General features: G+C 48.9%; 2 protein-coding genes across 10 annotated transcripts in view; one reads left to right on the top strand and one right to left on the bottom strand.

The window, feature by feature from the left end:
• The window catches only part of Rpn3 (regulatory particle non-ATPase 3), a 37,859-nt gene extending 15,079 nt beyond the window's left edge, over positions 1-22,780 (bottom strand). Inside the window, exons 1-9 of the mRNA XM_089547584.1 lie at positions 22,646-22,780; positions 21,865-21,979; positions 20,662-20,852; positions 19,395-19,538; positions 16,701-16,837; positions 15,706-15,817; positions 13,127-13,424; positions 7,170-7,393; positions 1,106-1,261 (exon numbers count right to left, since the gene is read on the bottom strand). Of these exons, the coding sequence (XP_089403710.1) occupies positions 1,106-1,261; positions 7,170-7,393; positions 13,127-13,424; positions 15,706-15,817; positions 16,701-16,837; positions 19,395-19,538; positions 20,662-20,852; positions 21,865-21,973 (1,371 nt within the window). The 5' untranslated portion in view covers positions 21,974-21,979; positions 22,646-22,780. The remainder of the gene's footprint in view (positions 1-1,105; positions 1,262-7,169; positions 7,394-13,126; positions 13,425-15,705; positions 15,818-16,700; positions 16,838-19,394; positions 19,539-20,661; positions 20,853-21,864; positions 21,980-22,645) is intronic.
• Positions 22,781-22,864: 84 nt separating this feature from the next.
• The window catches only part of Amph (amphiphysin), a 160,084-nt gene continuing 158,060 nt past the window's right edge, over positions 22,865-24,888 (top strand). For all 9 annotated transcript variants that reach the window (XM_089547583.1, XM_089547581.1, XM_089547582.1 and 6 more), the window contains exon 1: positions 22,865-22,935. In XM_089547583.1, coding sequence (XP_089403709.1) covers positions 22,867-22,935 — 69 coding nt within the window. In that variant the 5' untranslated portion in view covers positions 22,865-22,866. The remainder of the gene's footprint in view (positions 22,936-24,888) is intronic.

Genomic DNA, 24,888 nt, shown 5'->3' with positions numbered 1-24,888 from the left:
TTGCCCATCATGCTAAAACTGCACCGCTCGGTGGCAGCACACGAAAGCCACAACGGTGGTGAACTAATACACTACCGCAACTCCCGTCCCTTTGACAGCCACAAAAAGCCGGAGCTGGCAGAGCTGGTGACAGTGGTCCCAACATGGATAGGGAGAGCTCGCAGCGGGAGAAAAAGTTGACGATAATGATGATGAAATGTGGCCTTGAGTGCCGTCCATGGGAAGCACCTGGAAGCTCCTGTGTGCGTACTATGTGGCCTCCACGAATAAGCGCACTGTTGCTCGCAGCCAGAGCTGATTGCGGAGGCCACGGTGCGTGCATTCCGTGGGTCATGGAAAGTTTTGAGTGCAGCCCTTACAGGGATTTTTTTTTTCTTTACATTTCCTTCAGGAAAACAGGGTGTGGCCCTTACACACATTTAAACAGTATCTTGAGGCATTCATTTAGCAAACACACGGACTGTTTGCTAAGCAAGCAGCAGAAAGAGCGAGCAGCAGTTATCGTAATCAGCAGCCACAGAACACTGAGCAGTTTTGCAGCAAAGTGAAGACAGTGACAGGAATTGACCGGCACTAAGAGGGAGACATCGTGCCGCTCTAATGCGGCCAGGAGACCGGTTGATGTAGTCCGCGCTGTCAGCTATGGGCCATAGACTCAGATGTCTGCCGAGCATCAGCATCGGCGTAGTGTGGCAAACCGAAATACAATGCAGAAGGCGCGTTGGCAAATGTGGTATGCCAACTGAGCTCGGCACAAATAAGCCGCTTGGTTACAGAATTTGGTGTCGTCCCTTGCTTGCTTGGCTTTTCTCAACCTATCACAGTGCCAAGCTTGCCGGCATTTCGAAAGTAGCTGGTATGCAGCACGTGCAGAAGAGCGGACGATGTGGCAGTCGAGCAGGGTTGCTGCTCTTCCCTGATAATGACCTCACAGCACTTCCCTGCGCTCAGAAACCGGAATCACTCAGCATACATGATGAATACATCATTTACAGCGCACACATGAACCCCGAGTCCTGGAGCAACACTCAATGTTTGAAACACACAACATGCCAGCCAAAAAATTTGGTGCCTCCCCCCCTTGAGGCTTTCAACATGCGCCCACCTTGACTGACTGGTTGTGGATGTCGAGGCAGAAGCAGATGCGCTGGTGGAACGCCGCCTGGGGCTCCCGGGTGCAGTAGATGTCCATGTTCTCCTTGGACTGCATGCAGCCCCGCTCGTGGTCGATGGTGGCCTCTATCACCCCGTCACGGATGGCCTGCACAACCATCACCACCTGCTCTCTCTCTCTCTGGGAGAAAAACACTACTGCCACACTCTCGCAGGCCTCGCCCCACGCTGGCAGACATGGGCACAGAAAGCAGGGCTCGTGTGTGTGTCTTTTCTATGTGTGTCCGTGTTTCGTCACGCTGTTTCTTCCTTCAAAAGTAGGGCTGTGCTCAGAACTCTGCCACTCTGCTTTGTGGGCGGGCTGGCGGAAGCCAAGCATGCCATGTGCATCTTCATTCCACACTCATGCTACTGAGCTAAAGAGATACCCTTTCAGGCGGCAAACCTACAACTTTTTCTGAGAAACTGGAGCACTTGACAGTGATTTCATTACTTCAGTCACATTGAGCACCCTTCTTGTTGCAAATAAGTTGCCTTCTTTGTACCATCTAGCAAATGCAGTAAACAATATTTCCCATAAGAGTGAGCTAGGTCCACCGTTTTTGTGCAGACAGATTTTGCCGCGAGTGAAAACATCGACTGTTTTTGCTCAATTTTGAGCGTAATGTGAATCTCCGAAACACAAAGCGATTCCACGATCCCTTGGGTGTTTACCTCACACACGAGAACATTCAGATGTCATTATTTCTAACAAATCTAACACTTTGTTCGAGATTTTCCACATCGTTGTAAAAACTTACTTGCTGGTCTTTCATGTTCAAAAACTAACAAATTCTCTTTCTTGAGGCCTGAATATACTACCTAGGTGAAAAAATAATTGATTTCAGTCAAAACAAAAAATGGCGCCTGAAAGGGATATAGTACACAAGCATAGAAATAAAACACCACACAAGTGGTACCAATTTTCACACACAATTCTGCTGAGTAATACCATGCACCTTAGAAGAAAGCAATTTTTCAACTATACTTCTCATTTTCTCCTTACCTGAAGACAACAGTCGTGCTCAATTCAAGTTTCACAATTCCCCAGCGCGGCCCTCATTGAAGCGGGTGGATTTGAGACCTCCATGTAAGGTAGGTGTTGCAGTGGTTGACCTTGATACAATGAACTGGCTACGCCATCTATCTGTTAGCTGGTGCTAAGCTACTTGAGATTCGGCAGCACCACACAAAAGTTTTGCTACAATAAAGCACGAAATGACACGAGCCGCCGCAGTTGACACAACGCACTGTGCTTCAGTGCTTTCTCTTTTGGAACGTCGTACCACGTGGCATTACAACAGTTTACGCTCAGAAGCAGCCAAAATAATATGGCACAGCAACAAAAAAAAAAACGAAACAAGCAGTGCCCGGCCAACACCGCAGCACAGTTGCTCGCATGATTAAGCGCAGATTAAGTGCAGATTAAACACATATCATTGTTTGTTGTAACGAGGTTTGAATGTGCGTAATCCAGGGGTTATCAGTCTGTTCCACTGACCCCTTGACCCTAGGGCCACTGACCCAAATCCCCATGTGCCTCAACCCCAGCGTTCCTATAGCCAGATTGTGGGACTGATTGTACTGATCATTGATCAGACACCGATCAAGCACCGATTAAGCACCGATTAAGCACCGATTAAGCACCGATTAAGCACCGATTAAGCACCGATTAAGCACCGATTAAGCCCTGACAGCTCTCGTGCGCTGGGAGCGGGGATGGCAGAACGGCAGCAACACAAGGTGAGGAGTCCGCAGTTGCGCTATCAGCGTGACAACAAATTGTTTCTCAGTGTTTGTAACTTTGAGTATTGCTGTTTTTTGTAAATTTTCAAAGTGATTTCACCCTCATTAAGGTATTTCATATTCATTTTTTCTTTTGGTTTCTGTTCTACACTGTCCTTTCGATTCTTCTTGCGAAAACTGCATGTAATGAAAAACGTGTAGTGAAAAATATCAGGCTTTTTTCAATTTCGTTATAACCGGGTAACAGAGTAAGTACAAAAGTTATACACCACAAAAATTGCAACACTTTCACAAAGACGATTATGCTGAGCAAGAGAAAAAAACGACAAAAGAAAACAATGCCTCTCAAAAGTAGCCAATTTATTAAAAGGACTTCTGTTTTTTTCTACTGCTACTATTCAGGAGGTCTTCAGGTAAACTTGAAATGTCTTCACAGTTCTAACGATCCACTGCTTTAACGATCTGTTAGGTGGTAATTATTTATTTTAGTTACCCCAGATGATTTGAGCTCAATGTAGCGCATCGTAAAGAACCCCAGGTAGGCTAAATTAACCCAGGGCCCTCCACTATGGCGTCTCATAGCAGATGTGGTGCTTTTGGATGTGAAAACTCACAACTTACAATGTATACAGTAAAAGCTCGTCAATTCGACACTGACAGGACCGCGAAAAATTGTCGCATAATCCGAACGTCGAAATATCGAATGAACAAGAAAAAACAATGTTTGCCGCAACAGGACATACTTTTATTTGGCAAAGAAATCTGTTATCGTCGTCTGATTTTTCGAGCAAATTTGAGCGACTACGATAGCTTCAACAGCTGCCAGGTGCGTGGCTCACGGACCGTCAGGGATTTGTTCACAGAAGTCCTCCCGCACGGACAAGGCTTCTGCGGCTTCTTTCATCGTGCACTTTAGCATCTGGGGCAACTGCTCACAATCATCACCTTCTGACGAATAGTCGTTGTCAGCGCCTGTCACTTCTTCAATTATTTCATCCTTGGTCAGCTGACAGGACACAAAGGCATGGCGTGCCGGCACTGCGTGCTACCCACTCGAAAGCAGTGCAGTACACACGCTGGCAAAGCGTGCAATTACCAAAAAAGGCGCCGCCTTAAGGTTAAATAACCGCTATCATAGCAGCCAGAACACGTGGAAACGACGACACACGCCAAAACGAGACTGGCTGTCGATAGGGTCAAGTGGAAGACACCAACACGACTGCTGCGACACAACAGAGCCCAATGAGACACCAGCTGCCGCTAACCTCGCTTCTCTCGCCCTCTCTCACGCTGCTGATGACGATGGCCGCACGGATGGCCTATCAGTCGTACAGGAGTGTTTTTTTCTTTTTGCTCTCGGTGCACCGGCTTGGCGGGCTGTGGAGTGAAGTCGAATTAACCGACGCACGGCAAAATTTGTACAAATTAACGAGAGTTCCCCCCCCATAGACTCCTATGTATAATTGTAGGGACCTCGCATGCGCGTCGAATTATCCGATTTTCCAAATTAACGGGGGTACAATTAACGAGTTTTCACTGTAGTTACTCGCGTAATGATCAGTTTTTTTTTTTCAAAAAATTGACGCAAATTTAGGGGTGCGATCATTACGTGGGGTAAACTTTTCAAAAAAATTTTTGAGCACCGAAAATGCAAACAAGTTGCAAGTCAGACTTCTTGTGATAGCTATCACAACAAAGACTTGCCTTTGTAATAAGCGCACACATTGCATAGGCATCACATGAACTGCACAATGCCCTTTCATTTTTCTCGTCCAGTAATTACTCTATTCCGAGTCTAAATCCCCACTGCCATTGCTGCATGATTCATTGTCGGAAACGGCACTGTCGTCACTGAGGCCATCTTCGCAGACCCACAGAAAGTCATCTTCTGTTCCATCCAGCGCGTTGGATATGCCAGTGTCTTTAAAGCTCTTGGCCACTACCTGGTCGGGGATACCGCTCCACGCTTCGACGATCCACGAGCAAAGCATCTCCACGGACGGTCTTCTGATTTTGCCGGCCAGCGTAAAATGATGTTGGCCCGCCGCCATCCACTCTGCGTAGAGCCTTCAAACATTGTCCTTGAATGGTTTGTTAAGTGACACGTCGAGAGGTTGTAGAAGGGACGTCAGTCCCCCAGAGATCACTGCAATGTCTGTGTGTCGCTCTTTAAGCTTAGCACGTACGCTATCCACAAGGTGTCCCCTAAAACTATCCAAAACAAGGAGCAAGGGAAGCAGAAGCACCCCCGGTCTTTGCCCCTAAACAGTCGTTACCCAGTCGACTATCAGGTTGGCAGTCATCCATCCTTTCATTTGAGCGCGGATATGGATGCCACGGGGAGTTTCCCTTTGGAACAGTCTTTCGTTTAAATACGACATATGGTGCAGCTTTCGCCCATCGGCCGTCACAGTGAGCATCACAGTGCATCGCTGCTTCCCTGTGCCAGATGACTTCACGAGGACACCCCGAGCGCCCTTCTCGTTGACAGTTGTGTTCCGGGGCATGTCGAAGGTGAGCGGCGTTTGATCGGTATTCCCTATTTGTGACAAATGGTAGCCGTTCTTTTCGCGGATCCTGGTGACGAAACGATGAAAGTCCACCACCTTGCTTTCATACGCGGGTGGGAGCCGCTGGCATAACGACGTCCGCTGCCTCAATGAAAGTCCATTTCGTCGCATGAAGCCAGTCGTCCAACCGGAGCTAGCGCGGAAGTCCTTTGCGGCGATTCCCAGTTTCCTGGCAGTTGTGCGCGCCTGTGTCTGTGTCATTTCCAATGACAGAGCGCAACCATCTTTGCACAGATCCCTCAAGTATTCAAGGACCGCATCCTCCGGCCCGGCGAGTCTTACTGCTTGCCATCAGCTTCTCACACTGCTTTTTCCAATAGTGTACTCGGATTTCGTCGCTGCCGAAATGCCTGCCAGCAGCATGGTTGCCATGCTCCAGCACATAATCAGCAGCCTCGAGCTTGAACACGGCCATGAAACTAGCATACCGCCCCATGGTGAAATGGCACTGACACGCACACACAACCACAAAGCACACCACCGACTTGCAAAAACGGCGAACGCACGTTTTTATCGAGACTCGCGAGAACGCACCGGGACGCGTTTGCTGCGGGATGACTGTGGGTCAACCAACAGGCGGCTGCCGTTGTTAAAGTGCGGAACACCAAAATAAAACCGCAGTCACATGAACGTGTCGCCGAATGAAAGTCCACGGCACCCGTCTTTCCCCGGGCGACACGCAGCCGACACACGTTAGCAGGACCATCGCGTGCTGGAGACGCGAAGCTGGAGAGCGCGTGCTGGCAACGGAGATGCATTCTCCTTGCACTATGCGTGGACCCGTGCGGGGGTTACGATCATCGCGAGCTTGAGCTGGCACGTGGCAAATTGCAGTGGCAAGTTCGGGGTGGAATCATTATGCGGGGAATAAAAAAAAATAGAATTTTGACAACAAAATTTAGGGGTGCGATCATTATGTGATTAAATATGGTAGTTTTTTTTCACCCCCTGCAAAACGGCATTTTTTGAACGCGCTCCAAAGATGTGGTGCCATCAAAGCTGCTTGGCAGCCTCCGCATGTGTGCCACGTGCTCTAAAACCTACCAAATTTTAGGACTCCATCCATCTGCGAGTGATTTTATCGACGACCCAAGCAACAACAAGTCTGAAGATGATTCAGTTTTCACATCGGTGATGATAGAAACCAGCCTGAAACACAGGCGGCCGCGCTTCGAAGCACAACTACAGGGTTTCCAGTTATTGTTTTGCAGCAAGAATACTGTTCAGGATAGAATTTTTTTTTTTGCAGATAGTGGCCAATAGAGTAACAAACATTTTGCATATTCCAAAAATTTTTAACATTTTTTTTAAAATATAAGTGTGTTCTTGAAAGTTTTGTTAGATTTTTTTCCTAAAATCTTGTTTTTAGCAAACAATTTTTTGCTGCAACACGCAATTTGTTGTTGAAACTTATATGAATAGAAAGCACCTTTATTCAGCTATGTTTCTGGGTATTGCAATAAATAATGAATGCAATAGTTTTTACAGAACAAAAAAATGTACTAAAACCTTCAGAAAATGGTCATTTTTCCCCATGGTAAGGAAAGAGTTCAAAGACTTGGAGCTGTGCAATCAAACTGCTGACAATATCACCAACTGTCATTGTAATATTGGACTGACTGAAAACAATGCTTTTCAGATAGGCATCTAACAAAAAAACAGAGAGCAGTAATGACAACATCCATCATGCTGTTCCCTCACCTTGGCGACAATGAACTCGGCGTCCTCGGAGCTGTCCAGCTGCAGCTTGTGGGCCACGTCAGCCAGGGAGATGCGCAGGTACGAGAGGTTGATCATGCGGACGCCTGTCTTGATCACGTTGTGCCGCAGGCGGATGATGAGCGTGAACGTGTGGTCCGCCTGGAACTTGGGCCCAAAGTTCTCCAGCACCTCGTTGAAGCGCGCCAGGTTGCCTGCCCGCACCGCTGCGAGAGGAGGACAATCGCCATCATCATCAGCCTGACTACACCCTCTGCAGGGCAAAGGCCATGCCTCCCATGTCTCTCCAATTCACCCTGTCCTTCGCCAGCTGGGGCCACCGTATCTCCACAAACTTCATAATCTCATCCGCCCACCGAACTTTCTGTCGCCCCCTGCTACGCTTGCCTTCTCTTGGAGTCCACTCCCTTAAAGGGGCCCAGAAACACTATCTTAGTTGACTATTTTGCCTGTTGATCGCATACAGTAAGTTACAACGCTGCTATTAGCGTCGGTAATACCGCATACATTGCGTTTTTTAATATTTTAATATCCTCCCAAAAACAAATTGATGGCTCTGATGGTGTCCCCACACAGTGGCGGGTTTCAGCTGCGAATGACATCACCTGGAGCGAGCTTGATGATTGTACAAACAGTAAATATACTGCAAATTGTGTGAATAAATAGAGAAACATTTTGTTACCTGTCTGCGTTTTATATTAGATCAACAAAAATGTCTTTCTCTTAGATAAAAGCCCTGCAAAGCAAGTAAAATAAAAATACACCACCAGGGGCTCTGGCATGGAAACGACGCTGCCAGACTCAGCAAGAACGAGTTAGAGAGCAGGCAACCATGGAGTACAAACTTCCGTGACGTGCTCTGGCTGGCTGTTTTGATTGGTTGTGCCAGGTGCCGTCATTGGGAGAGCGAAATAGGAGTGGGAAGCCCCGCCAAAATCGAGTTGAGGGCAGCGTTTTGCTTGCTTGTATTTTGAAATTTCTTCATTGAATAACTCCCGTTCCTGTGCGATTCCTGTCATTCTTTTTAAGTCAGCATCTGCGTGACATAAAGAATCCACCTGAAGTATAGCCGGTATCCCCCCAAGCAGTGTTTAGCAGCCCCTTTAAGGACCAGCAGTTATCTTGCCTTCGCATTACATGCCCTGCCCAAGCCCACTTCTTCCTCTTGATTTCATTTCAACTAGGATGTCATTAACCCGCATTTGTTCTCTCACCCAGTCCGCCCGCTTCCGATCACTTAAAGGTGCACGGAAGAGAATTCTGAGCTTGTCTTTTTGCCGCGGGAACTTGATCTACATGTTCCTAGAATTCTTAGAAACTGCGACTTATTGCCCTGTATGGCTGATTTCCCAAATTAAATCGAAGTAACGTCCGGCTCCCGCCTTTTTTTTAATTCTCCCCCGAACGGTGGGCGGAGTCGACCAACGCGTGGAGTGCCTTTCACCCAGTCCCGTGGCGGCTTGCCGCTCTGCCATCGGCGGAGTAATACGTAGTAGTCCGTAGTAGCAAATAGTCCGCGCGTATTTTTATTTCTGCGGGCTTATTTTGCGGCTATATTATCTGCGAATGAAACTATTTTATTCATGGAAACCAAAAAAACAAAATAAAGCGAAAGCAAAGCCTCCACGGAGCTGGCTGAAAGGAACTTCACGCGTTGGTGGACTCCGCCCATCGTACGAGGGAGAATTAAAAAAAAAGGGCGGGAGCCGGACGTTAATTCGATTTAATTAGGGAAATCGGCCGTACAGGGCAATAAGTTGCAGATTCTAAGAATGCTAGGAACGTGTAGATAGAGTTCCCGCGGCAAGAAGACAAGTTCAGAATCCTCTTCAGTGCACCTTTAAGGTTACACAACTGCCTTGTCTAACAACTTGGTTAAATCTGGCATTCCACCTGCTCTCAAGGGGCTGCTCACTACACTCTTGCTACTTTCATCCATGGGACACTGGTCCTTTGTCAAAGTTGGATATGTCTCACCATTCTTAATCTAACTGCCAAGCTTCATGGTTGAATACCGTCGAGCTAACGAGAAATCAACAGGTGAAGATGCAATCTTGATAAGACAGCTCAGAAAAATTTGTTTCCTTTTCCGTTGCTTGCACCGTCAAAAGAAGCCAGTGCAGCACTGCGAACTTGGTCTCTTTTGAAAGAGCGAAACTTCAGTTTTTTTTCCCCTGCCAGAACAAAAGGTCGACTGAGATTGTAGCTAAAAAAAAGAGAGATCATAAAATGAGGCAATGCAATTGGCTGTTAGATTTCAGGTGGCAAAATTCAAGCCTCGCATTGCCCGGCACCAGTTACTTGGCAGCGGCGTCAGCAAGCAACAGCGGAGTGCCCAAGCATGAACAGGCGAACGATGTGACCCTGGCAGCCGCTTTGGAGTTTGTCTCTAGTGTGATGCACTTCACGGCTACAGTGGACAGTGGCAGAGAGCCCGGGGACCGTTTCACAGTTAAACCCCGATTTAAAGGGGCCCTGATGAAGATGCAGTATGCCTGTGATGATACCCACTCCATCCCGCAGGAAGAATTTTCTTGATGTGCTGTGTAGAAGCTCAGTCATCTGTGGTGAAATCTGAATTTTCGGCACCTTTCCCCTCTCCCCTAGTCATTTACTCCCCTGGCCCCACCGCTTAGAGCCGCTCAATAGAGCTACACCCTTTATTGACTGCGGCCATGGTAGCTTCTGAAAGTGTCCAACCAATTCTACATCTCTGGACTGGTACAGTCGCCGACAGATTTTTCGGACTCAGCGGGACCCAGAAAATGGTCCGAATAATCGAACAGTCCGAAAAATCCGTGAACTTAAAAAAATAAACAATTCTGCGAAAAAACAGTTTTCAAAATCGCGAAAATCATCGCTCCCCATGTTCGGCCTACATGCGATAATATTAGACTCTGTCTGAGTCATAGCCATGCTTTCTTCATGTCCGCACCCTATCACATCATGATACCAGATAGTGCAACGCGGCCGCGGTCTTGCGGCAAATGAATGCACTCGCTGCACGAAGCAAGAACAGTCAGTCTGCATGAGGCAATGACGTTCGCAAAGACTGAGCTAACCCATGGGTAACCCACGGCTAAGACGCGAGTGGAAGCAGGCACCTCCGACCCCCCCCCCCCCCCCCCCCCCCCCACTCCGCGTGCAGCAAGGGGGGGGGGGGGGGGGGGTGCTACAGCTGTTCTGCTATACCATTCGTTTTCCATGCGATCGTGCGCCCTTTGTAGGGCATCTCGATGGCAATGGCGAGCATCTTATCTCGAATAGCAACGGTGGAGAACAAATAGCCAAGCCTATCCAAGCCAGTCCGATTCCGTTTAAATCCAAGATGGCGCCTTTCGCGGTGGCGGCAAACGGGTTGGTTGTGACAGTGATGCCCGCTCACGTCTATATTAAGCCGAAATAACGAACTTTCGGTTGAAAAACGATCATCACAATATTGTTGGCGCCTATTTTAGTCCGAAAATTCGAACTTTTAGACCCCACAAAGTCCGAAATATCGGTCGTGAAAATGTACACATTCCTATGAGGTGCGCGACGGTTCCTCAGCGAAGTCCGAAATATCGCGCTAGTCCGAATTATTGGAGTCCGAAATATCGGTCGGCTACTGTATATGCAGGCACGGTGCAAGCATGAATAACTTCTCGGAAAGGGCTCACCAACTATTGCGCATGACTGCGGGTTCTCTCCTGCGAGCAGAGCAGAAGTCTGCGATTGACTGAGTTGACATGCTCTCTTCGAAAGAGAGCCCCTTTAACGAAACCAATAAAGTCGGCAATTTACTTCGTAGCACTGAAATTTCACTACATCGAAATTTCTGTCAGCATGCTCAGAATCTGCCAAGAATGTGCTGCGGATAACTCACGGGCAAAAAAATGTTTACTTTCGATTTAAGTGGTCCTTTAGCACCAATGGCGCTACGCGAGTCTTGCTTATGTTGTGAGCCGCCTCGGCATGTATGTCGCGCGAACTCCCTCCTGCGTGACGGGGACGATGCACCCGGCTCTGCTGCCATCACCTTAGAGCCCCGACCGGCGACACGATGGGCTTACTTGATTTTCAAGTCCCGGACTACTGGCTGGCAGGTCTTAGCTTCCACTCTGACAGGAAGCAGCGTCACGGTCACACGACCTACTTTCCAGAGGCTGTTTGCGGACTCGCCGCTGGGCTCCCCCTCGGTTACACTACCAGGACGCTGTCATCTAGGTGACGCCGCAAGCCATGGCCGCCTTAAGCAATGCCATGCGTTCGATCACGATCACTAAGTCAATTTGAAGATCACACTGTCAGCTTAGCGTAGGTGCATTACAGAACTCAGCTTCGGAGGTATGCTCGCCGCTACTGCTGGCAGCGAAGTTTGCACAAAGTAGCCCAACTCATTGTGGATAGGAAGATAGACGAAAGCCTTCGCAAAAATGTTAGCAACAAGCGCTATAGCTGCTCCAGTATACGAGTGGCTCACCTGCGATGCTTTCAGGTAAGCGAGCAGACAGCATGTCGCGAAACAAGCGAACAAGAACCTCTGGACAACCCGAGCAAACAAAAATTCAGGGTGGCACTTTGTTGACCCAAAGTGCAGTGAGGCGGAAGCCTTAAGGGCGGACACTGGTCTTGAAAAAAAATTTTTTATTAATGAAGTCACAGTTACGAAATCTTCAGGGAATATGTATTTTTGTGTGCTGATTCTAAATATGTCATATAATTTCATGTAAAACAATTCCTTGAGCACTTATGTACTTTCTATGCTAGTATTTTGCGGAGAGTTTTGAAGAAAATTCGCTGCAGGAAACTCGCTGAAATGTATGCCATTGGGTTCTCTTGACACCAAGGAATACAATAAGGGTGAAATTGACATCCTGCCTATCATAGAACTTAAGTTATAGAGTTTTGAAGTTGTCGCTTCAGAAATGAGAAGGAAAATGTGTGTTCCTGTGTGTGAAGTGGCAGCTTCAGTACCCTATTACTCAAGTTCTATGATAGGCAGGATGACAATTTCACCCTTATTGTATTCCTTGGTGTGAAGAGAACCCAATGGCATACATTTCAGCGAGTTTCCTGCAGCAAATTTTCTTCAAAACTCTCTACAAAATACTTGCATAAAAAGTGCATAAGTGCCCAAGGAATTGTTTTACATGAAATTAAATGACATATCTAGAATCAGTGCACAAAAATACATGTGCCCAGAAAATTTCATAGCTATGACTAAATTAATAAAATTTTCTTTTCAAGACCAGTGTCCCCCCTTAAGCGTGGTGTTGCTGCTTGTGTCACTGATGTGTGGTTAAGGTGTTAAGCTTCCCCTCTAAGAGTGGAACACAACAGCGCCTTGCAACGCTGCCAGGGAGTCCAAAGAACACCATCACTGTTGGGCTGTGCGCTCAGTAAACTGGTTTTTGAGGAAAGGAAATGTATCTGTCTCCCATGTCTCGGTGGACACCTGAACCTGGTGGTAAGGGAAGGAACAAAGATGGAAGTGAATGAAGACACCTAGACGTGACTTTGTTCATTCCAAACCATCGAGCTGGCATGGTGCAGTGGTTAGCAAGCTCGTCTCGCACTCTGGAGACCGGGGTTCGATTCCCTAACTCGACCAATTTCCTACTCGGCTTTATTTATTTATCTTGCCTGACTAGAAAGGTTGATTAGGCTACTTGGATAATTAAGCAATTAACTAAGCTCAGTTCCACTTACTTAGAGCATCACTATACGATCCCTTCAATTGGTTGCATGGTTACTAGCCAAAGTACCATTGGCCCAGTTTGAAAATTGTGCACTGTGAGGTCACGACCGTTTTGACCAATTGAAAAGCGTGACATTTCTGTCGACAGCTCCTGCTTACAACGATGAGGCATTAAAGGCTTCTGCCTTAATACGCGCTCGCAGCTCAGAATGCCTGGCCGTCTGTGGTGGATTACTCCTCCTCCCTTCTCCACACCCACCCTGGGTGAGCTGGAAGTAGGGGGCCAGGGTGCGGCGCAGGGGCGGCTGCCGGAAGACGGACCGGTCCGGGATGTCCCCCAGCAGCAGGTCCACTGTGGTGGCCAGCTTGTGCACCGTCTGCTTGAAGCCCAGGGCGGCATGCTGAGGGGCCTTGCGGATGGCCTGCAGCAGGTGGCGCCTCGCCTCCGAGTAGTCCAGCTGGATGGCCCGGATCCGGCCCAGGTAGTACTGGTAGCGCGCCCACTCGTTGTTGGACGCCGCCTCCGGGAAGGCCGACTTGGACACCAGCTTGGACGCCTGCGTTAGGGGGACACGCGGGGGGTTCTCCTTCAACACGCACCACTGCACACAGGTGCCCCTGAATGCAGCAAAACCTCGTTTTATCATTCATTGTGAATTCCCACAAAACGCCCATGTTGGTGGAAGCTTACTTATTTGGTTTATTTACCCAGTTTATTTATCACGCTTATGGTTGACAGGTCTCGGTACCTGATTTGCTCAACAGATCTGGGCTTCCCAGGCTTGAATCCCGTCGCAAGCTGCACAGATTAAAAATGTTCAACATCATAGGTAATAAAACAAAACTGAATTTTCAGAATTACATGCAATACAACACAACACGCCCCACCCGTAACAAACACAAAAGGACTATCTTGATGCCACGATGCCGAACAAAAGCACATTCTTGTTCCTTCTTTCTACACACCATTTCCGAATGGAAGCGACTGCCAAGCGATATCACCAACCTGGTATCTTCAGAATCTTGTCTGCTGTTTCGTCTCATGTATCACAGTAGCGCGTCTAGTACACAGTGTATTTCAATTTCTCTGTTTTTATTCTGTTCACCCAGTCTGGTTGATGACAAATGATTTGCCTGTACTTTTTTTGCTTCCCGTTCGTCTTATTGAATTTATTTATTTATTGAATTAATCGCCCTTTGTTGCTGTTATTTTCTTTTTACTACTTCGTAATTTTCTTTTTTAACTTTGTGCACTCCTGCCTTGACCACCAAATGGCAGATGGCAGTATGTATGAAATAAATAAATAATTAAATAAATTGGGGGGGGGGGGGGGGCTTCCCAAGTAGTGATAGGTTGGGGTGTGACCTCATCGACAAGTGATCATTCATACACTGTCGTCTCCCCCGCCCGTCTGACGTGCACACAATCAGATGCATGTTGGTGATCGGCAGGACCGATGCTTTTTGCAAACTGGTTCTGTCTTAGATCCAACATCTGTTGACTGTGCACAGGGTTGCCGGGCTGAGGTTGCATCCCTCCCGTGCCAGTCCTGTCCACCCTCCTCTCACTGCTGAAAAAGTGGGACACTCGGGAGAAACTGAAGCAGACCTGCACCAACAAGAGATTTCTTGCCGTAGGTTTTCTGACAAAATTGTTCCAAGTGGTGGTTCCCCTCCAACACTAGTTTTGAACAGTCAAGTTACACCCCCACGGACTCTGGTGGCCAATTTATTTTTGTCTACCGCTGATCCTGTGGCACACAAGCTGGAAACACAGCAGCGAGCGTCTTAAGGTAATTCATTTGCACGATTCGCTGTGACACACAGAGCAGACCACTTCTAAAAGACTATTACGAAGGTCCTTTTGTACAGTCACAGACTATGCACGTGTGACGCAAGAAAGATGTGTCCATTAGAAAGGCATTGCTATTAAGAGAAGTGCACACGAAGGGGAAGAAGAAAACGAAGAGCTTGAACTGGAAGCTATGATGTGGTGCACAATGTGGTGAGAACACATATAGCAGAAACAAGTGGTACAACGGACCACTGAGGGCAGTTTGGTGTGCGACGTGGTGTTATGGACAAGCTGGATAGACTGCACGACAAACGTACCAGTCACTTCAGATTTCACTAACACAAGTGATCATGTTTCCATGCGCCAGGGCCTTCGGAGTACATTACACCAGTGCAGATAAGCCGGTCGTGGAAGAACTTTACTACGCAACACTGGACAAGTGTATAATGTCCCGTCTTGGTGTTTTGTGTTGATTTTCGGCGTTTTCTGTCCCGCCTAGTTTCTCTGTATAAAGTGTCGCGATTTCTCTCACATCACAGTTGGCGGGGGCCCGCCCTTCAGTTCATGGCGCCGATGTCACACATGCAACAGCACGGGCCACCCATAAGCACTGCTGTCCCCACTCCGTGTTCTAACTTAGCGAAAGAACCACTGATTGCATCATTGCCAAAGTGAATCGAAAAATGGCCGCCACACCTGCAGACTGCCTGTGTGTGTGGCCTCACCACTGTCGTCAACGATGCTCATCTTTGCCAGGCCAGGCACGGCACCATTCCTCTTATCCGATGCGAAGGCGCCACTGAATGTTTCGGGTGGCCCTTGGAGTCTAACCATCTCCACTTGTCTTTGGTTTGGTTTTTTAGGGTTTAAGGTCCCAAAGCAACCCAGGCTACGAGGGATGCCATAGTGGAGGGCTCTGGAAAGTTCCACCACCTGGGGTTCTTTAATGTGCACAGTACACGGACCTCTGGAATTTCACCTCCATTGAAATTCGGCCGCCGCGGCCGGGATCGAACCCGCGTCTTTCGGGCCGGGAGACCCACCTGTTCGTAGAGGTTGTAGTGCAGGTAGTTGCGCAGCAGGCAGTTGACCAGCACAGCCTGGCCCTCGTAGTCGCTGCGCAGGGTGGCCGTGCGCAGGCGGCTGTGCAGGAAGCTGCAGAGGACAAAGACACAGCTCCCACCACTGCCCTCCGACCAGCCCAAGAGGTGTACGGGAGGCATTCTCATCCTCCCCTTGCGACACCACATTGCACCGCAAACAGAAAAAAAGCCCTAGCGATTTGCCGGTGGCAACAGGATTACTCCGTTACGGCTGGAAAGCCACGGTTTTAGGCCACAGCAAAATCTCGATGACATATGATCATGGTTTGATACAAATGTTCCAGACAGTACGCATTATATCCAGGTACTGTCACGCTTCAGCCGTGACACACTCGCACAATTCCCAAGCGCACGGACCCCACACCAACAGCCTTTATTCCACTTCTCCCATCTTCCCACTGCTGCCGCTCCACCTCACGATGATGATGACTTGGCAATCCACTGGTGTTTGCTCCCGGACCTCGTCAGCGGTGCGAGGACGTTCCTACGCCGACAACCAGCTAAGGCAACGTGGCCGCATCGACTCCCTCCACCTGATCTTGCTCAACGCTCCTCTCGCGGAACAGCGGCGTCCCTTGAGACAAGCTACCACCTGGGGTTTTGCCCGCTGGCAACTTGAAAACCTACTAACTCGACTTCTATGCTAGGCGGGATGGTAATTTTACCTCGATGTCAAGAAAAAAAACAATTGCACGCGTATTAAGAAGTTCCCCGCCACAAATTTCTTGAGAGCTCTCAGCAGTAAGTCAGCTGCGTTACATTAGTGCACAAGGACTTGTTTTCCATGGAATTAAATCGGCACATAATACCACACAACTGGCCTAAGAATTTCGTAAATGTGACTTTGCCGATAAAAACGGTGGTTGATTGGCGTAGTCAGGCCAAATTACAGGCTTTGGGTGAGGGTCACTGGAAGGAGGAGGAGGAACAGGCACCTGCGGATGTCGCTCATCTTGTCGGTGAGCTCGTAGCAGCGGCTGTGGTAGAAGTAGCACTTGGAGGCCAGCAGGTCCAGGGTGCGCCGGTTCTGCGCCTGGATCTTCTGCATCAGCAGGTCCGAGCACTGCACCGCCTGCGCGGTAAGGGGAGAAGAAAGGACGTTCTTTATTGGCCAGTTGGTCCATTGCACTGGTCCTATACTAGTAGGTTCCTTACTAGTTCCTAATCGTTTCCCTGACACGGAGTTTCTGGGGACGAACATGCCGACTGAATGCCCTCTGGTTTATCGGCCTTTCTGCAAGGCAAATTTTGATCAATGTGGTCTAGATTTCAATCAGGCCTTGTGTGAATGACAGTGATGGTTATGCGCATAGGTTCACCCCCCTATATATATATATATATAGCGTTTGCTTTCCGTTCTCGAATAAACAGTTGGAAGTCTGCGCCTGTGTTTCCTCGTTCTCCTGTCCTGTCCCATTCGCGCGGTACTAATCTTTTCTGCAAGAAAAGGCACCCTGCATTCTTCAGTGTGCGCATGCGCGCGCTTTGGGTCGACTGCGTTTACAATTTTAAAAGCCCCTACACCTTCCACACTGGACCAATAGTGTAGGGGGGAAACAGATTACACAGCGCAGTCCACTTATAACGACACTGAGAAAATTGCAAAATCCGACTGTCGTAGCCAATAACCATTATACCTGGACCGGCAAAAAAAAAAAAGGCAAAATAGAACACACCCGTGCATTCCCCCCCACATGTAGGTATTACCCCATGCATATAGCCACTGCCACCCGCGCTCCTGTCAAGAGCGCACAGCATCTTGGCGTGCTGAGAACAGCGTAAAACAGGGAAATGCACGAAGAAAAGATAGTGCTTTAAATAAACATAATTCTCAACCATCTGAACAACAAAAGTGGGTAGGTGGGTGGGGGGTCAGAGATAATGCCTCGCGCTCAATCTGTGTCATTTTTACCCAGTTCACAAAAGCACAAACCGGTGCAAACTATACTCCACTTCATACATAGCAGGCAACACTGCTAAAGCTAGGGTGCCTGTTCGTGCAGGCTAAGTCCGCACGCAAAAAGTAGTTTGCCATACAACCACAGCGAACACAAGCATATTTTGTAGCGACAAATCTTAAGTGCCATGACTGGCACCTCCCAGACTTTGTTTTACCTCTTGCCACACTTTTGTCCTGCGACTTGTCGAGATTTCAAAACGCAAAGAGTACACGTGGTGGTATGATAGATACGCGGTTGGTAGGGCGAACCAACAGGAATTTCGAGAAGAACGAATGATCTGTGGCAGAGTAATATGGTTTCCCGAACGCACTACTTCAGCAACCTCCGCAGCATTGCCTGCTATGTATGAAACGGAGTATACGTCTGAGGGAGGCAGCAGTGCGCAGTGGCGGCCAAGCAAGCTCCTGCCTCCAGCAATTGCGGCGATGACAGCTCTCGGTTCCCAAGGCTCCCCCTTGGATTTCGCCAGGCCAGTCCATTTGGGGAGCTTCTAAGTATATTAATTTTCCTCCCACTTTCAGACAATTTTCTGTAGCAAACATCTTCCGGGCTGCATCCGTTGCATCCGTTGCATCCGCATTGCTGCATCCGTTATTCCACCGATAACTCTGTCGTCCTATGCGGTTCATTTTTACTTAAGGGCAATGGGAAAATTCATAGATCTAAATAAATAATACCGTTATAAGTGATATATCATTATATCAGGAATTGTTAAGTCGATTGCCCTGTACACACTGAATTAAGCAGCCTCACTTGATTCCCTAAGAAGCTCAAATTAGGTTCATTTTTTGTGCCGCGTTCCTGCTGAACACTGATGCTGTTTCTTGCAGCATACTTGCTGTTCAATTTGTTTCGTGGCTTGCACTTCATTTTGTGAAAAGAGCTGCCACCCTGCTGAAATTCCCTGTGTGGATGCGTAGGTACACAGTCATCGACCGATTTTCTGACTCAGCGGGACCCGGGAAATGGTCCGAAAAATCCGTGAACTTCAAAAAAGCTTTTCAGCAAAAAAAATCAGCTTCCAAGGCCACGAAAATCGCCGCTCCCCCATGTGGCCCTTACAAGCGATAATGGTAGTAGGTTGTATCTGGGCCACAGACATGCTTTTGCCATGTCCGCACCCTCTTGCGTAACGATACCAGACAGTGCAATGCAGCCACAAGTCATGCCACGTGAAGCAAGAGCCGTCAGTTTGCAACAACGGTCACGGAGACCAAGAGGTAACCCACAGGAAGATGAGAGTGGAAGTGAGCGCCCCCTTGGCCACGTTTGGTGCCCCACACCAACAGGTAGCGCTGTCCAAGCCGCGGCGGACGCTGCAGCTGCCCCTCTGCACTGTTTTCAATGCAATCGCAACACTTTCTGTATGCCGTTTCGATGGCAGCGAACAGTGTCCCATTATCTCGAATGGCAATGATGGAGAACCAATAGACAAGCCTATCCAAGCCGGTCCATCCGATTCCATTTAAAGCCAAGGTGGCGCTTCTCACGCCAGCGGAGAACGAGTTGGTTGTGACAGCAATGCCTGCTCGCATCTATATTAGGCTGAAATAAACTTTTGGGTGAAAAGCAGTCAATTTCAGCCCAACAACTCAAGCATTTAGATTCCATAGTGTCAGAAATATCAGGCAGAGAAGTCTGCCAACCCTGGTGTAGACACACACTGACCTTGTCGTAGCGCTGGGCGTCGATGAGGTAGACCAGCACCAGCAGGTGGATGTACACGTCCAGCTCGGGCAGCAGCGGCAGGTGCAGAGTCTTGGCACTGCGGATGCGGCCCTCCTTGGTGCTGCCACTGTCCGTCTCCATGGGCTGCACACCAGACACCCAGTCACACACCCTGCCCCCCATTCTGTCTAGCAGAACCAATGGAGAACAGTCAACACACTGTCTGCGAGCCTTGGCAGGTATTTGCAATACTACCTCCACTCAGTACTGCTGTAACCCCCCCCCCCCCCCCTTCACAGTGATGCCCCGTTAGGTGCTCCAGGCATCTAGACAAACAAGCAAAATTACCACGACCATGAAGGCCCAAGCTGAATAAGGTGGACCTAGTGAATGCATTGTGGTCTTTGACTTAGTTCAGAAGTTTAGTTTAGTTTAAGGGGGTTTAACGTCCCAAAGCAACTCAGGCTATGAGGGACGCCGTAGTGGAGGGCTCCAGAAATTTCGACCACCTGGGGTTCTTTAACATGCACCGACATTGCACAGTGCACGGGCCTCTAGAATTTCGCCTCCATCGAAATTTGACCACCGTGGCCAGGATCGAACCCGCGTCTTTCGGGTCCGCAGCCGAGCGCCATAACCACTGAGCCATCGCGGCGGGGCTTAGTTCAGAGGTGTCTTACAGACATATACTGATACGTACACAAGCAATAACAAACACGCTTATCAGGAATTGGGTAACCAAGAAGATGATGTGAACAGGACCCAATAACTTTTCAACACCAACTGTTGCAGTTCCACCTGCTGTGATACTACAAAAGCAAAAGCCGCAGGGTTTGCCACGGAGGGGCGCCGATTACACAAGGGCATAGCAAGTTATGTCAGCTAGGCTTACTCGTTGCAATCAGAGACTTTCCTGTAATGGGGGCTGGTGCTTTATCGTCGTGAAGCATCATGGTTGAAAAAAATTTCAAGTAATGCAGCCCTTTCTGATAGACTGTCGGTGCAGCAACTTGATTAAGGTCAACTGTTGCAACACGTCCATTACATGGAGTTCACGAACACACAGGCCTCAATGCACGACGTGGTATTAGAGAATGGAGAAGCAACACAAGAGAAATTTGCTACGCGAAGGTTTTGCAGTATTTCAATTTTTCTTTCTAGCTCTGTATACAGGTTTCAATGCACCGCTGACATTCTGAGTAAAAGTTGAGAGGCTGAAAAAAAGGGAGCCCATGCCAGCAGCACCAAGAAGAGAAAGTTGGCAGACCTCTTCCAGGAAGGCCAGCAGTGAGTCCCTGTCCTGGTTGGAGTGGGTGAAGAAGCCCGAGACAATCTTGCGCAGGACCTTGTCGTTGAGCCGCTTGCGGGTGGGCATCAGGGCACGCAGGATGCGCAGGATGAAGCGGGGCTCCTTGCTGTTCACAGCCTTCTCGATGTGCCGCGCATGCTCCTTGATGTCTGCACACAAGTGTGTTGGAGATGCACGTTGCAGAGGCAGCACGCTACGTGGGGTGCATTGCTGCAAACAGGCTGCGAGACACACCCTACCATAGTGGACAGCTGCGGGCTAATTTCGACCACCTGGGGTTCTTCGACATGCACCAACATGCACTTCACCCCCACTGCACTTCACCCCCACTGAAATGCGGCTACCATGGCTCGGATTTCATCCCATGGCCTTGGGCTCGGCCCCTAAGCCAACCGCAGTGGGCCCATGTCAGAATACAACATCTTACTACACAATACGGAGCTTAGAGAAGCACAAACGCAAGGTTTCTTTGGTGTTCTCTTGTCTGCTTTGCCGAGTAGCTTCCGAGCCCCCAGTCTTAGCACAGCAAGTGGATTACACTACGTTCACAGCACAGAACTCGCATGCCTCCAGGGTAGGGGATGATGAACTCTCAGGAACAACAAATTAAGACAGCAGTTTCGTTTTTACTGTACTGAGCGGACAGCATGCAAGGAAGCTGCTAACTGCCTGTAATCCATTTCTTACACCCCTGTGAAAAGAAGCTGGCCAGCATGAAAAAATAAAGGGAGGCGTGTTACTTCACACTTGTTTCGTGGCCGAGTGGTGCAAGCCAGTAGAAAGCATGTCGTCCGCAGTAAGAGTGCATGCGATCAACCTGATGACAAATGCATCATGGAGTAAGCATGCGAGCAAAGCATTTACTAGTGTTCGCTCCCCACAAGGAACACACTACTTTTTTTTAATTGCGGATGTAGGCAGCGCAAGAGACAGTGCTGGCTTTGACAGCGTTGCACTTGATGTACGAGACTGAGTATACCCAGCGCGCCATACTGTACACCACAGGCACTAGCAGGTCACAAGTCACTACACTTTCTTACCACTCGTGCGCCCTTCAAATTAAACGCGCACCTAAACGGGCAGGCACGTACCTCGAGTTTTTAAACAATGTCCAAGATCTGCTCGTCAACGCATGCATGGCCAGGCAAAAAGTGCTCTCACCTTCAATGGTGAGCGTGTCGGGGTCCGCCTTGGCTGCCTCGGCCTCGGTGCTCACTGCAGCAGGGCTCTCCACATTTTTCATTTCCACGTCGGGCTGCTCTGCAACCATCTTGACCTGGCGACAGTGACGACGCACTTTTTGTCACGCCACCTCGTTCGTTCACGCGTGTGCCAGACAGGGCAAACCAAGAAAAGCGCTCGCGCTGTTCACGAAATCAGTGCGGCGCTACGATTGCCGCTACGCTCCTTTGCTGACGACTCTGGCCAGGCGCTGCTTTACCAAGACGAAAGCCGAAAAAACAAGGTCGCCAAACCACGCCAACGATGCAACGTCGGGCAGCTGACGAAGCAGTTAATACGAGAGGCATTTCATTAAGAATTTCTGCATGCTGGCTGACGTCAGGGCTGACAATTTGTTAAACAAGGCTACAAGAATAAACTCGAGAAACACTTCACCTTGCTGTCGGGACAAACTCAACTAAATCCTATTTAGTCGACAAGATACTCCGCCAAAGCAGAAACAGAAGAACTCGAACTGAATAAGGTGAATAAAGGTGGACAGCAACAGGTAACCGCCCAAGAAATTGTTATTTCAATGAAAACGAAGCACAGATATCAACCTATGCGCTCTTCGCTAGCTGGTGATTTAAACATCACAGACAAAACATGAAACGACCGAAAATTAAAGGAGCTGGACACAAGCATGCACAGGAGCACGTTAGAATCGCAAGACAATCATTTCATGCAGAAAAATACCGGTAACAACACAAGCTGAACGTACCGGTTTAGATTCACGGAGTGCCAGCGGCGGAAATCCTTAGTAATGATGGCTGCACAACATTTGTACCGCAGCAAAAACTAAAATGTAAAAATATACCTAATAAGAAAGTTAAAGCAATATATAAATACCAAAAAATAAATAAAAAATATTTTATGCGTTTATAAATTAAATGCGTTTATCTTAATCTCATTATAGTTCAGAGTTTGCAGTAGTGAGCCAACATGGCAGACGGCAAAGGTGGATCGTTTACCAAGGTCGTCCAAAAACACGCAGGACGTGCAAAAGAAAGAGTAAGTTTTCATTATTTCTCTCGGCATACAAGACTGCACACCTATCCTTGCTGCTGCACCATTTTTACTTAAAATTAGGTGCCATTTCTTGCCATTAGCGATCACCGTACCACTCGCAATCGTAGGACCTATTGCTACTTTCTGCTCGGCCGCCGCGCCTACGGGCGCCAAGTTTAGTTTTGCGCCGTGGATTTCTTCGCTGTGCAGCGTGGATTGACCTAGCAGCAGCAGAATGCCTCTGGTGACCTGTCGAGTGAGTGTGCGTAGTCGTTTCGCGTGGGACCGGAGACGCTGTCTGTCCAGACAGTGCACTGGTTCGGGAGAAGTTTCCGCAACGCGTCGCGGGAACGCCTCCTTTCGGAGCTTGGTAACGTTGCACCGATGCGCGCGTCGTGCTTGAGGACTGCAGGTGCGGGCCCATCGCGTCGCATTGCGATCGGACCCACCCGACACCGGTCGCGGAAAAGAAAAAAGGGCCGCTGATCGTGAAGTGGGTTACGCGGCGCTGCGCATCTCCGTCGTGTTTACGTCGGGTGTCAGCGGCGCCTTTCCGACCCGTATAAGGGTGCGCGTAGGCTGAGCATATATTCATTCGAGCGAGACAATCGCTGCTACGCTCTCTTGTCCCATGACGCCGCCTTCGACGGGGCGTCATTTGTGTAGCCGTATACCTGGGCAGCGGAATTAGCGTGTGTTGAGGCTGCGATGGACGACGGCAGTGAACTTCAGTTTGCGCGCTTGCTCTGTTCCGTGTTCTAACGTTGTTTCCGGCGGCAGTTGACCTGCCAGCGCGTACAGCTGTAAGCTTCCGACGAGTGTAAAAAACGTCAACAAAAAATACAATGCATTTTTCAACGTCTTCGCACTTTTCGCGTCAAGTCTGTGAGCCCCGCCGCGAGGTCGTTGCTGCCAGGGAACCTCGGTGCCAGTTCTGAAACGATACTTCGATGCCTGGCAGCAGTTTTGTACGTTTCGCGCCTCAGAAATGCGGAAATTCTGCTTCCGCATATGTATTTCGGCGTGACCAGTTTGAGCCAGTGTTCCAGAATGGTACTGAAGTCACCACTCTGTTTGCCTGCCGAGCATGTTTTAAACGGGGAAGTTATATCAGTGCTCTCATTCTGAGATGTGTTGTGTTAATGATGCAGAAATGTATTCTCGGCTTCCGCCTCGTACATTCTGAGCATGCAGAAAGCGATCCGGTTTCGTGTTCTTCGCCGCAGTCGTCGTTAGTGGGCGAGACGACGCACGATCGTAATGACGCCGCCTGGAGCTTGGAAACGCCTCTAGAACGCTCTGCGAGCCTCTGCGCAGGGGTTGTTCCAATTCTTTAAGGCAATTCCTCAAGGTGGGGTATATTTGTAATAAGGGAGTAATTGCATTTGCATCCACCCTAGCACAGCCATACGGCTACAAAGCAAAGCTGTCGGCTTTCACAGAAACTTGGCAGTTGAAGAATTCGACCTGGGGCCCGGATTACAGAATGATGAAATCACAAACTTGTCACAAAAGGATCCATTAGCCTATGGTCGGTATGTCCGCCAGTCGGCGCCGTTATGGGATTGCGATCGTTCCGTGATTCGACCCCTGGTCAGGGGCTGAAGCAGTTTGCAAAGACGCGATATCAGTACCTCCTATATTGGGTGTTTATCTCCACAACACCCCTGTGAAAGAAGCGATTAAAGAAAGGATCTTATCGCCCGGTTTCGCGAAGCGTAAGCGCACTGTGGTCGGATACAGCTCAAGAACGCCCTTCAAAGGGGGCCGATTAAGCCATGGTTATTCCCCATTCATCTGCCACCGCCTGCGTATCCAATGGGATCGGTGATGGGGGCATTTGCCGCTTCGTTTTTGGCTGTAGCAGACCGCATTCCTGCGCCTGCACAGATACATGGGGCTCGGATGGGAAAGCATAAGGAGAGCTGTACATCTTGTTGTCAAGATAAGACAGGA

Source organism: Amblyomma mixtum, chromosome 6 (genome assembly GCF_055824585.1).
Source record: "Amblyomma mixtum isolate Tamu chromosome 6, ASM5582458v1, whole genome shotgun sequence".
Classification (NCBI taxonomy): domain Eukaryota; kingdom Metazoa; phylum Arthropoda; class Arachnida; order Ixodida; family Ixodidae; genus Amblyomma; species Amblyomma mixtum.
The sequence above is the reverse complement of the archived record's forward strand: the minus strand, read 5'-3'. Positions and strand labels throughout refer to the sequence as shown.